This window comes from Sarcophilus harrisii, chromosome 2 (genome assembly GCF_902635505.1).
Source record: "Sarcophilus harrisii chromosome 2, mSarHar1.11, whole genome shotgun sequence".
NCBI classification, from domain to species: Eukaryota; Metazoa; Chordata; class Mammalia; order Dasyuromorphia; family Dasyuridae; genus Sarcophilus; species Sarcophilus harrisii.
Window position 1 is genome coordinate 581,041,118 of NC_045427.1, and position 14,959 is coordinate 581,056,076.

The 14,959-nt window shown below is 32.5% G+C and overlaps 1 protein-coding gene across 1 annotated transcript in view; it reads left to right on the forward strand.

Annotated features, from left to right (window-relative positions):
- LOC100929866 (deleted in malignant brain tumors 1 protein-like) overlaps positions 1 to 14,959 on the forward strand; it is a 173,629-nt gene that overhangs the window by 114,275 nt on the left and 44,395 nt on the right. Inside the window, 4 exon segments of the mRNA XM_031949362.1 lie at positions 3,789 to 3,818; positions 5,468 to 5,497; positions 6,520 to 6,618; positions 7,848 to 7,877. Coding sequence (XP_031805222.1) covers positions 3,789 to 3,818; positions 5,468 to 5,497; positions 6,520 to 6,618; positions 7,848 to 7,877 — 189 coding nt within the window.

The following is a 14,959-nucleotide window of genomic DNA, read 5'->3' on the forward strand; positions in this document are numbered from 1 at the left end:
TCTAATTTCAGAAAGATGTTGCTTTCTCAATACTGAGATAAGATCTGTGCCACATCTATACTATACACTCTTTAAACTCCTAACAAGCAAATTTCAAACAAAACTGCATGTGCAAATCTTAGTGCTAGTACTAAAATATCTTTAGAAGGATCATTATAATTTAAAAGTGTATTTTTAAATGTTTTTGCATCATATCAATCAAAACTGAAGATGAAGCACTAATGAATGTTAAATTTTTATGTTTTAAGTGTGCATCCCTTTTAGAATTTATTTTTCAGTTTGTTTTGGGCTATTTTAATTATACTGTCATTTAAATTTTCTGAATGGTAACTTTTCATTTATGAGTAATTCATCTACATATCTGTTCACTTATCTATCTATCAATTCATCCATCCATCTATCTATCTATCTATCTATTTATCTATGTATCTACCTACCTACTCATCTATATTTATATAGCAAGAGATGGTGTCTACCTTTAGAGGAACAGCTTTTTTGAGCATAGTGAAATTCATTACCCCATACAATGACCACTTGCTTTTGAGTGTCTCAAATGTCTTCTTAGTGCTTTCTAGTCAATTGAATAAATATTTATTGAAGTGTACTATATGTCAGTCATAAGTGCTAGGGATAAAAATAAAAAAGTCCTTGCTCTCTAAGACCTTATAATCTAAAGGGGGAAGATAATATACAAAAGATAAAGAGAAAAGGGGGAAGATTTATAAGGGAAAGGAGAAAATAACCATCCTAGGGGCAAAATGATGATGGAGTTAACTCCAAAGAGCACAGCTAATGGAAAATGAGTCCACTGAGTTTTTGAGCTTTCTTTAAATGGACACTGAGTACAGTGTTTGCTCTATCCTCCATCCTCCAATCAGAAGTGGTAGAGACTACAAAGATACTAATAAAATGTCAGTCCAAAAGCTGAAAGAGTCTCCAGAATGATCAGTTTCATCTTGACTGACTTTTCCTGAAAGCACAATGATAATGATGATGGAGTTGAATATAGTTTTAAGTTTTAATAACTTGAGAAAATAAATCATACAAACTTACAAAAAAACAACACTTGAAAAAACAAAATTAAAATTTTTATGTTGATAATTTTATTATTAAAATTCAACATAATCATTTGCTAAATTTAATTCAAGTAAAATGTTAAACTTTGTAAAAATTTTATCAGCTATTGATGATGAAAGTACTACATTTGCCATTCTACTTTTAAGATCATTCAAAGACCAAAGCTAGATGACATTTTTGATGTGATCTGACAAAAAAAAATTATAGAGATAAAGCAAGTGCCCAAAGGAACCCAAGGAAGAGGATTTTCTCTAGCAAGGTGTCAATCTACAAAAGTATAATCTAAAAACTGTCACTCACATGATACATAATGGCAAGGTGCCCTTTGTATTTAAAATTGACACTAAATATATTACTAAAATATCATAAAAACTACATGAGCTTAAAATAATCTTAATCTTTCAATAAAATTTAAGTCTGCACCATTTATACAGCTGAAGTAATTAAAATTTTAAATTGAGCTAAGACTTTTGGGATATAAACAAATATATCACTGGCTATTGCCCTATTCAATTTAGTTCTTCTAAATGATATCAAGGAATATTTTGTTGGAAAATATGCTTTTTCTCCAGGAAAAAAAAATTTAGGTTGCATAGCTCGCTTAAATTATTGACATATGTGCTATGTATCCTTCATCCATGAATTGACCTAATTCAGTCTTGAGTCTGTGAAGACTGAGTTAGCACCCTGGATACTTTAGAATCAGCCAGAGTCAGGATAAGCAAAAGTCCTTGGTCTTTATTCTTCATCGAAGTGAGGGGAATGGACATAGGAATTTCCATACCTCTCTTCTTGGTCTCCCATCCAAAAGTAACTCTGGCTTGTCTTACTCCATCTTCTAATCCCTCCTACAATTCTCTATATATGCCAACAGATTGAGTCAGCACAGAATAGTGGGGCAGGACATTTTCCAAGCATATGCTAATAGTGTGTTGTCCAATAAGTAATTAGCCTTAAGTGCTCGGTTGTGCATCTGCTCAGAGTTTCAGCCCTTTACATCAGTCAACTTATTTTCAATCATCCATAATCATATTATCAATTTAAGATTGTATTGAGACTGGACTAGAAAAAAATTTCTATTCCTATTTCTATTATTCTCTGACTAAAATATTTTACCAAGTGACCAAAGACAAGAAAATCTCTGATGATTTTGAATAAAGCCAAAGAGAAATATTTCCTTTCTGCCTTAGGATTTCTTTATTTCTGTTTAATAGTTTGAGTCAAGAAAAGCTTTTTTTTATTTTCTATTTTAGGGCCACATGGCTTGTTTCTGGGCTTAACATATCTGAGGTGTAAAGTATGTGAATGAAAATATGTCATAAATGTTTTCTTTACTCATATTTCATGATAAAATCTCATGAAAATGAGATTTAGTCTGATATATGCTATCATTTTGTGATTTCAGCATCAACCACCGAAGTAACCACTTTATCTGGTAATTGTTTTTGTTGTTGTCTTCTTGTTTTATAAAATGTGGCCACAGAATGCCTTGGTTATTCAGAGGGATTGAAGTTTAAATTTAATTCAAATTCCATCAATTAATATTTTTTGAGCAACTATTCTCTACAAATCATTTGGCATATAGTTTTCCCACTCTATTGCTTCTACAGAAATGTCTCTCAAACCCAGTAAAAGTTTCTTTCATCTTTTACAAAATTCTCTCTTTCTAGCATCAAAATTGATAAGCACTAGTTTTAGTATTCCGGAGTGTGGTAAATAAGGTTTATTCTTTTCATAATCTTCTTGATTTTATAAACTTTATAAGTTTGTTTTATTTGATAAAAATTGCCATGTTTTGGATTCATGCAATAACACTGCTTCTGACTGGCTATATATGTATGGGACCTTTGTTAGGTGTTTCCATCCCTTTGAAATGAAAGTTGGATTCAATCTGCAGCATACTCTACAATTCTGTTGTTCTATTATATTTTACACCAAGGAGTTTACTTACTGTCAGTCTATCATCTCTCTGTCAAAAGGTAGAAGAAAAATTAAAATCATGTGTAATGTATAACTGACAAATTTGATATGAATTTTGGAGGTAGGTAGATAGTATAGTAGTGCTGAGAAACATGGAATCATAGGAATACCTGAGTTCAATTTTAATTCAAATACTTTCTGACTATGTAACTGGGCAAATCATAACCTCTTTCAGCTCTAATTTCCTCATTATTGAAATGGGAGTAACAGTATCTTCCTCACAATGGTTGTGTAGTAATCAAATGAGAAAACATAGACAAAGCTCTTTACAAATTTAAAAGCCCTATTTGTATATATACATGAATATATAAGTGTGTATGTTATGATCTGTGAAAATAATAATACTAGACAATATATTTGGGAGTTTATTATAGTTATCATTTTAATATTTCAAGAAATCATCATTAATATGGAGATATGAATAGATACACTATATGACATTTGCCATTCTAATGAAAATTGTAACTGATCTTTCAAAGACAAGAGACAAAGATGATTTTTTACAGCAGAAAAATATTCCTTCCCAACCTGTGTATTATGGATTATTTCAGGGTTTCATGAAAGAAAAACTTCTCTAGCTTCAATTTTCCACTTAAGAAGTCCACATTTTATGTCTCAGCTTTATATTAAATATTTACATTTAGTATAAATGAAAAGATACCTTTCAGATTTGTCATTCCTTTGAAATGGAACGGAAGTTTGATTTATGTTCTTTCTTTTTGTGATTTCAGCGTCTATCACAGAAGTGAGCACCTTATCTGGTAAATACAATTGGAATATTAAGTCTAATCAAATGAAATAAAAGCATGTATAAACATCTATTTATCTGCTTTCTGCAAGGCAAGCAACACAGCAATCAGTTAATTAATCAATAAGCATATTTATTAAGGGCTTCCTATGTGTCAAGCAGTAGATACACAAAGAAAAGTGCCCCTGCCCTTAAGAAATTCACTATCTAATGGTCAAATCATTCCTATATTCTCGCTTATCTTTGAAGGCAATTCAATCATGTATCCAATCTTCAGTCTCTCAAAAACTTACAACTTTAGAAGTATTATAAAGAATTTTAATTCTAATATTATGGAACTTGGTGAATGATAATAATTCTTCAGGATATTATGAACTTGGATGCTCTGAACTGATACTTGAACCCTAATATTTGAGCTTGCCACTATTAGCTGTTTGACATTGGCTAAGTCATTTCATTTTTTCTGTCATTCAGGTTTCTCATGCATTTTAAATGAGTAAGAATAGATTACCAGGGAGCAGCTGGTAGTGTAATGGATAAAGCACCAACCCTGAAGTCAGGAGGACCTGAGTTCAAATTCAGTCTCAGACACTTAACACTTCCCAGCTGTGTGACCCTGGACAAGTCACTTAACCCCAATTGTCTCAGCAAAAACAAGAATTACCAGCTGAGACATGGTATTAGTTTTCTAGATGAAAAATACTTTTATTCAAACTGCCTAATTGATGCTTTACATCATGACTTCTTTCTTACTATTTATTCTGTCAATAGACAGAACAAAACAGAAAGTTATATGAAGCAGTTATAACAACAGTGTCTGTTTTCTGAGAACCAGTGGAAAGGCTCAAACCTAATAGACGATCATTTTGGTGATGGGTTGGTCTTAACAAAGAATTCATCAATCACTTCTCAGTTTTTCAAGGATTCAAAAGCTGCCACACAAGAAAATGGATCGTTCAATCCCCAAAAATGACATCAAAGGATATCAAAGGATACACACTCCTTTAGATCAGGGAATAATTTTTTTAATTTTTTCTTGTTGTCACCTTTCTTTGTTTCTCTAGATCTTGGCACAGTGACACTTAGTAGGTGCTCAATAAATGCTTATTGACTTGACTGTAAGATGTGGCAGCTGCTCTCTATATTAAAGAGGAAAAATTAGGCAAGTTCCTCAGTCATCCTTAGCTCCTTTGATTTACTTTAATGACTCATCTATGGATCTGTTATTCAAAAATTTATCTTTTTCCATTGTGAGTTTAATTTTCCCTGAAGTCAGAATCCAGAGTATAATATTACCAGTTGAATTAGTAGTGACATGCAACTAGAGAGGTTCCTAGAGTCTAATTTTATTATTGAAAAATAGAAAACCATTTCCACTAGTTTGTCAAAAACATAAGATTCTATGATAAATTTTCCTGAATAAACAAAACAAATTCTGTCTCTTGGCTTTACTATTCATTGGTCCATTTCATAGTTTATTTCAGGGGAATATTTTCAATATTTTCAGTTTTCTTTGTAGAACCTAGTATTATGTGTCTGTGTTTGGTGTGACTGAAGAACAAACCTTTTAAATGAAAGCATTATTATGAAGATTTTTGTTCATCAAAGATGGATTGTAAATTTTACTTACACAATCTTTTTTTTTTTTTTTTGCAATTTCAGAATCTACCACAGAAGTTACCTCTTCATCTGGTAATTGTTTTTTATTTTTGTTCATTGTTTTGGTCTGGTTTTACAGCTTTCTTGCTTTGTGAAATGGAAGCATGCTACAGAATTCCTTGGCCCTTGAATAGATATGCTATTTGTGTCCAATTTCAATTAAATTAACTAATATTTATTGCAAATTTTTTCTCTGCAAGGTACTAAGCTCATGATTTCTCCATTTTCCCGCCACTGTATTCAAGCAAATCTTTCAAGCCAATTTCCTTTTTTTTTTTATTTAATAGCCTTTTATTTACAGGTTATATGCATGGGTAACTTTACAGCATTAACAATTGCCAAACCTCTTGCTCCAATTTTTCACCTCTTACCCCCCACCCCCTCCCCCAGATGGCAGGATGACCAGTAGATGTTAAATACATTAAAATACAAATTAGATACACAATAAGTATACATGACCAAAACATTATTTTGCTGTACAAAAAGAATCAGACTCTGAAATATTGTACAATTAGCTTGTGAAGGAAATCAAAACTGCAGGTGGGCATAAATATAGGGATTGGGAATTCAATGTAATGGTTTTTAGTCATCTCCCAGAGTTCTTTCTCTGGGCGTAGCTGGTTCAGTTCATTACTGCTCCATTGGAGATGATTTGGTTGATCTCGTTGCTGAGGATGGCCAGGTCCATCAGAACTGGTCATCATATAGTATTGTTGTTGAAGTATATAATGATCTCCTGGTCCTGCTCATTTCACTCAGCATCAGTTCATGTAGGTCTCTCCAGGCCTTTCTGAAGTCATCCTGTTGCTCATTTCTTACGGAACAATAATATTCCATAATATTCATATACCACAATTTATTCAGCCGTTCTCCAACTGATGGACATCCATTCAGTTTCCAGTTTCTAGCCACTACAAAAAGGGCTGCCACAAACATTCGTGCACATAAAGGTCCCTTTCCCTTCTTTATAATCTCTGGGATATAAGCCCAGTAGTAACACTGCTGCAAGCCAATTTCCAAACCTCATTTTTTTTATAAAACTTATCCCTTCTCAGATTTAGTCAGCCCTATTTCTGACAGTCAGGCATTTGGTGAACAATTTCATGCTAGTCTTCTTGTGTTCTTCGTGATTTCAAAAATGTTTATGGAAGAAGGTTGGATTGTAGTCAGGAGACTTGTGTTAAAATTTTTGTTCTACTTCTATTTGGAAAAAGAACCTGGGATAAGCATTCTCATTATGGGCCTCAGTTCCCTTATCTATAAGGAATTAATATTAGATAGTCTTCATGGTATGTTACTACTCTGATATTTCATGACTTTCTAGAATGAAGAGGTCTGACTTCCAGTCTAATTTGTAGATATGTTCTTTCTACTACAAACTCACTACTCTGCTAAAAGGAGGAATTAAAAAATTAAGTGATGTGAACTATGCATTTTAAAATTCTGCTCTTCCTTTGCACTTCCAGTGGGTGAGGGAATTTAAAGCTATAGGCTTCCATTAATTTTTGGAGTGAGTTGTGAATGTCTACCAAAAATATTATTTCACTGACTACTTGAAAGTTTCTTTTATTGTCAACCCTATACTTTTTTTTATTGTAGCTTTTTATTTACAAGATATATGCATAGGTAATTTTACAGCATTTACAATTGCCAAACCTTTTGTTCTAATTTTTCCCTTCTTCCCCACACCCCTTCCCCCAGATGGCGGGTTGACCAATACATGTTAAATATGTTAACGTATAAATTAAATACAATTTAAGTATACATGACCAAACAGTTATTTTGCTGTATAAAAAGAATCGGACTTTGATATAATGTACTATTAGTCTGTGAAGGAAATCAAAAATGCAGACAGACAAAAATACAGGGATTAGGAATTCTATGTGATGGTTCATAGTCATCTCCCAGAGTTCTTTCACTGGGTGTAGCTGGTTCAATTCATTACTGCTCTATTGGAACTGATTTGGTTCATCTCATTGCTGGAGATGGTCCCGTCCATCAGAATTGATTATCATATAGTATTGATCAACCCTATACTTTAAATATCTATCATTCATATGAATATAGGGAAGCTTCCTCTTTCTAAATGAATTTCTATAATTTCTAGATATATTTTCTCTTGTTACCCAAACACAAGAGAATTTATTGTAAAACTTCATAAACAAAAAAATTTCTTACTCTCTGCCCAAGTATTTCTCTATTTTATAAACTGAAGAGGGGAAAATTCTATTTTCTCCTTGGCATTTTAAAACCTTCATTTTATGTCTTTTTCCTAATGTGAATGAAGTATAAACCTTCTAAAAGAAAATATAATTGTTAATGTAACTGTTCATAAATTATGGGTTATAAATTTTATTAAAGTTTTTTGGTTTTGTAATTTCAGAATCAGCCACAGAATCGACCATTTCATCTGGTAAGTATTTTTCTTTCTGATTTCTTGCTTTATGGAATTTAGATATAGTACAAAATGTCTTGACTATTGAGAGAGAATGGTGTTTGTATCTATTTCAAATTAAATCAAACCAAAATTGTCAAGTACCTCATCTCTCTGCAAGGCCATGGGCATGTAGTTTCCTTGCTTTCTGACTATTATTTACAAAATTGTCTCTGAAATCAAAAAATGTTTCACTACTTTGCCTCTGCAAGGTTTAAGAAGGCGATCCTTGCCTTTAGTAAAACAGATCATGGTGAATGGCTCCCTTTGAATACGCTTCATGATTTTATAAACTTTAATGTTGAAGACACAAAACTGGGAAATGGGAGACCAGTTCTTCCCCTGACTTTTGTGACCTTGTATAAGAGGCTTCAGCTTACTGAGTCTCAGTTTTCCTCAGCTATTTCTTCATCCCCCACAAGTCACAAACTTGCATGGTTGCAAACTGAATGTCACAGTTGCAAAACTCTGACATTTACCTTTCTATCATCTATCACTCCAACTCTCCCTGTACCTCAGCCCTCTCAACCCCTATTCTTCCTCTTTTCCCAGCTTCTTACACCTTACTCCTCCACACACTCTGTGACCCAGACGCATTTACCTGCTAAATTCTTTGAATGGGACACTGTCTGCCATCTCATTGCCTTTGCACTCCCACACTTTCAAACTCAGAATGCTCTGCCCCTCACCTCAGTCTCATCATCTCTCTGGTTTCCTTCCAGGCTCATTCTAAATCCCACCTTCTTCAGGAACCCTTTCCTTGCACCCATGACTACAAAAACCTTTTCCTTCCAGAATATTTTCCTCTACTCGGTTTAAATCTACTTAGACTTCTTAAAAAAAAACACCTTCATTATAGTGGGAGTTGGTTTTCCCTTTCTTTTTATCACTAATACACAGTCCAATGGTTAGCACATATTAGGTGTTTCACAAATGCCTGTATAATAACTGATTAGAAAAAAAAACAAACCTTCATTTCTAAAGAAAGGCTTCTTCAATTTTTCCCTTCACAACTCTTTTTTGTTCAAGAAATTTTTATGTGAGCCTGAATATATATGTATACAAAATATAGATGCACAATCAGACATTTATTCATAATAAATCATAATCTTGTGATCTCCACATTCAGTTATGAGACCGCATACAGTCATTATGCACAGTTTAAAAAACTTTGCTCTTAGGCCATTCTACACCTCTGACTTTACTTTTTTTCTCTTTTCACTCTTGTAACTCACTATAACATTCTGGATGAAGCCTTCCCAAAGCTTCATCACTGCTAGTGACCTCCCTCCCAAACTGCCTTTTATTTAACTACCTTATATTTATTTGTATTTATTCTCTTTATGTTATCCTCTATATATTGGTTGACCAATTCAATTCTATACTGTCATCTTTCAATTCCTTCACCCCTTTGTCCAAACTCCCCTCATTCCTTATCAGTTCCTACTTCTGAATTATTCCCATCTTCTGTTTATTGCACATGATGCTTCCTAGAGTTGAAGGAAATAACACAACCAGTCTGACATTGCATACTGTAAATTCATGTCATCCAGCTTCAATTTGTCCTGAGGAAGCTTGTCCTGAAGAAGACATGATGTTCCTTGTAGAAACTGTGCCTCCTCTAAATTCAATCCTAATGGGTATATAATACCCATTAACTAGATAGGTTCATGAAGACTACATTCTATATCTTCTCTGTTCTTTCTACAATGTCTTACTTAGAAACTAAATCAGCTTCCATTGGTTTAATTATCATTCCTATGTAGATGACTCACACAAATCCACTTATCCAATCCCACTTTCTCCCTGAGCTTCAGTGCTATATCATATATTGCCAAGTAGAGCTCAAATTGTATGTCCCAGAGAAATCTCCAACTCTACATGTATAAAACAGAATTTATTATTTTCCCCATCTAACCCCATCCCTTTCATAAATTTGTCTCTTTCCATCTAAGATATGATTATTTCAATCACTCAGATTTGTAATCTCAGAATCATAACCAACCGTTTATTTTCCCTTGCTTCACTTCTAATCTTACTATTTTGTACTCCTCTGTATATTATTCCATGTGACTTCTAACATCACTTCCACAATCGTTACTTTGGTTCTGGCTCACATCACTTCTCTCTTAAATTTTTGCATAATAATCTATAATATATTATATAATAATATAAAAAAGTATCCTAGTTCAGTTCCCCTTCACAACTCTCTCTTTTCACTCCAAACTGTCTTTGACATAGCTGTCAAAGTTATTTTGGTTTAGCCATTTTTCAGTCATGTCTAATTCTTTGTGATGCATTTTGGTTTGGATTTTTTTGGACAAAGATACTACAATGGTTTCTTTCTCATTTGACAAATGAGAAAACTGAGACAAATACAGTTAAGTGACTCCCAGGGTCACACAACTAGTAAGTGTCAGAGGCTGGATTTAAACTCAGATCTTCCTATCTGGTCTCAAAGTGATTTTCTTTAAACATAGATCTGACCACTCTATGGGCAGATCTAGTTCTGTAGAACCCTCTGGATTCTAAGATAAAATATAAATCTCTCTGTTTGGATTTAAAGTTTTTTTTTAATCTAACTTCCAAACTGTTTTTCTGGCTTCATTTTATATTGCTCTTCTTCCTCTATTCTGCAATCCAGTTAAAATATACTTCTCTCTATATTCTTCACACAAGAAAGTACATTTCTCTGGACCTTTGCACTGGCAATTCTTGGGGGCCACAATGAACTTGTTCCTCTCCTCTATCACTCTAGAATCTCCACTATCCTTCAAAATGTAACTCACCATAACATACTGGATGAAGCTTTCCCTAAGCTTCAGCACTGCTAGTGACCTCTCTCCCAAACTGCCTTTTATTTAACTAACTTTATTTTATTTTTAAATTTATTTGCATTTATTCTCATTATGTTATCCTACATATATATACCTATATAAATTTGTCTCCCATTAGATTGTAAATTCTTTAAACATAGGGATTATTTCTAGTTTTTATTTTAGCTTGGTTTGGAGGGGAGTGTTGTTTTGTTTGCATTTCAGCACCTAGCACAGGACCAAGCAGACAGTAGGTGTATACTAAATGCTTGCTTATAGATGATTTCAGTAGATTATCACTGGGATCTCATCCATCTTTGATGTATTTGGATTTTTAGATTTTGAAATATTTTATTCATCTTAATTAATTTGTAACTTGTCCAGATTTTTTCAGAATGACGTAATATTTTTTCTGGATTGTCAAAAAGTTGAAGAAAACAGGAAGAGATGTGAAGGCACAGCTGAGTACAGTTTAAGGGATTCTGACCAATCTATCATATACACTTTTTAAATGGTTAACAGGTCAATCTCAAATAAAACAAAAGTACAATTCTTAGCACAGGTGGTGAAATCTCTTCAGAAGAGTCATCATAATTTAAAAGTTTTGTTGTTTAAATTTTTTTCCCATTGAGTGTCAATGAAAACAGAAGATGAAGCACTAATGAATGTTGAATTTTCATTTAGGTATAGCTCCTTTTTAGATTTTGTTTTTCAGTTTGTGTTTGTTCTCTGCTATTTTTATCATACTGTTATATACACAGAGAGAGAGATGATGTTGATGATAATGCTGATATCTACTATTAGAGAAACAGCTTGTCAAGTATAATGAAATTTATTACTCCATACAATGATCACTTGGTTTTAAGTTGACATGAACAAAGAATTCATCAATTAAATCTGTTATATAGGGTGTTCCAAAAGTTTTAATGCTTTCTAATCAACTCAATAAATATTTATTAAAGTCTTTGTGTTACATCCTGGGTGATACAAATTACAATGACAGCCCCTGCTCTCTAGGACCTTATAATCTAATGGGGGAAGATATCACACAAAATGGAAAATGAAAAGGGGGAAATACTTGGAAGGTGAGAAGAAAAAGTACCCATCCCAGGGGCATGATGATGGTGGAATTAAATCCAAAGAGTCCAATGGATGGGAAATGGGTTTAATGACTTTCTGAGTCTTTTTAAAATAGAGGTTTTGAGTGCAGTGTTTGCTCTTCAGCCTCCAATCAGAAAAGGCAGAGATTACTGAAGATACTAATAAAATGTGAGTCTCAAAGTTATTGAAGTCTCCAGAATGATGAGTTTCCTCTTGACTGACTTTTGCTGGGAGCATAATGATAACAGAGCTGAACATAGTTTTAAGCTTTAATAACATCAGAAAATAAATGCTGCAAATTTACAAAAATAAAGAACATTTAAAATGTCATTTAAAGGGGTAGATAGGTGGGACAGTGGATAGACCACCAGCCTTGAAGTCAGGAGGACCTGAGTTCAAATATGACCTCAGGCACTTAACACTTCCTAGCTGTGTGACCCTGGGCAAGTCACTTAGCCCCAATTGCCTCAGCAAAAAAAAAAAAAAAATGCCAAAATTTTACATATTTATATGTTTATCATTGAAATTCAACATAACCATCATCTTCTATATTTTAGTAAAATTTTAAACCTTGTAAAAATTTTTATCAGCTATTGATGCTGATTTGTCTAGTTAGCCTTAACATCATACAAAGGTCAATGCTACATGACATTTTTGATGTGATCTGACCAAAAAAAAAGTCTAATGGAGATAAAGCAAATGACAAAGAGGGTTCAAGCAAGAGGATTTTGTCTAGCAAGGTACAAGTCTATAAAAGTGTTATCTAGAAAATATCACTCACGTGATACATAATGGCAGGGTATCTTATATTTTTTAAATTAACACTAAAGTATATTACTGAATTTCACAAAATTATATGAGTTTAAAAGAACCTTAAATTTTTCCATTTAAAAAAAATCTGCTTCATCTGAAGTAACTAGAATTTTAAATTGTACTAGACTTTTGGAACACTACATATTTAGACAATTAAGATCCATATTGGCTAATCGTCTGTCAGTTTAGTCCTTCCGAATGATATTAAGGAATATTTTGTGAGAAAAATATAGTAGTTTCCTAATGAATTTGCCTAATACCTAGTCCTAAGTCAATGTATTTTCCATGGTACCTAAGGTTTCAAAAAGTAAAAAATGTTACTTAATATTGTATTGAAAATTAATTAGAGAAAAATCACTATTTCTATTTACATTATGCTGTGACTAAAATAATCTATACTTGGTGAACAAAGATAAGACTCTTTGATGCTTTATCATAAAGCAAAAGAAAAAAACATTTCCTCCCTGCCTTAGGATTTCTCTATTCTTGCTTCATGATTTATGAAAAACTTTACTATTTTTGATTTTCCATTATAGGGTCTCATATCTTGTTTCTGTGTTTAGCACATCTAAGACACAAAATATAATGAATGAAATATAACTCATAAATATTTTGTCCATAAAGATGATATTTGGTTAGATTTATGCTGTCTTTTTTTGATTTCAGCATCAACCACTGAAATGATCACTTCATCTGGTAATTGTTTTTGTTGTTGCTTTTGTTGTTTTGTGGAATGTGGAGATGGAACAGAATGCCTTAGTTATTCAGAAGCAATGATGTTTAAATTTAATTCAAAATTCAATCAAATAATACTTGTTGAGCAACTGTTCTTTGCAAACCATTGGGCTCATGGTTTCCCTACTTCTTCACTATATTTTACAGACATGTCTCTCAAGACAAATGAAAAATACAAGTTTCTTTGATCTTTTTCATTTTTGTCTCATCCCAGCATCAAAGTTGATAAGCCCTAATTCTAATATTAGGAAGTTTGGTAAACAAGATTATCTTTCCTCTTCTCATAACCTTCATGATTTTATAAACTTTGTAAGTTAGTTTGATTTGAAGAAAATTGTCATGTCTCAGATTTATGCAGTAACTTCTTCTAGCTTACTATATATCAAAGATTTAACAAATTATTTCATTCCCATGAAATGAGAGTAGGATTCAATATCAGCATCGTTTTCAATTCCATTATTCTTTGATATTTTAAACCAATGAGTTTACTTTCTGTTGGTCTATCTTATCTGTGAATATTCTAAGTTGTTCCTTCTTTATTAATACTCACCCATTTCTCTGTTAAAAAAAGAAAAATTAAAATCATGTGCTATTCATAGCTGACAAATTTGATATGAATTTGGGAGGGAGGTAGATAGTACAGTACATAGAGATATGGAATCTTGAATACTTGAGTTCTGATCCTGACTCATACTTTCTACCTGTGTAACTGGGTAAAGCACAATCTCTTTGAAACTTTATTTCTTAATTTGTAAAATAGGAATTAATAACGTGTACCTCAGAAAGTTGATGCAAGAATCAATGAAATAACATGTGAATAGCACCTTACCCACTTAATGTGGTACCTTTGTGTATGCATGTATGTGTAACATATGGGTATGTTGGCTAATGTTATTATTACTAATATTTTCAGTTCTGGTTGATGAGGAATTTATAGCAATTGATTGAAGTTATTTTTTTGAAATTTTGAAATCTATATAATACTTAATATTCATTAAATATTTGGGAGTTGGTTGTATTATCATTTTAATACTTCAAGAAATCATCAACATAGATGTGTAAATAGATTGCTATATCTTATTATGTTTACCATTCCTATGAAAACTGTCACTCATCAGAGACTGTGATGACTTTATACACATAAAACAGAGAAATTCATCCTCCATCTCTGTATTCCTCACTATTTTACATTTTCAAAGAAACCTTCTCTATCTTCAATTTTCCATTTAAGAAACCAACATCTCATTTTTTCGTTTAAAATATAGCAGTAATTTAAATATTGTTAAATATTTAAATTTTATATAAATGAAAATGTACCTTTCAGATTTCTCCCTTTAAAATAGGATCAAGGTTTAATTTATGCTCTCTTTTTTGTGACTTCAGCTTCCACCACAGAAGTGACCACCTTGTCTGGTAATTAGAGTTGTAATATTAAGTCTAAATCAAATGAAACAAAGCATGATTATTGATTATGTCCTCTCTGCAAGGCATGTAATACATCAGTCAGTTAGTCGATAAGCCTTTATTAAGGGCTTCCTTTGTACCAAGCACTGGGAATACAAAGAAAGGCAAACAACAATCCCTACTTTTAAGGAG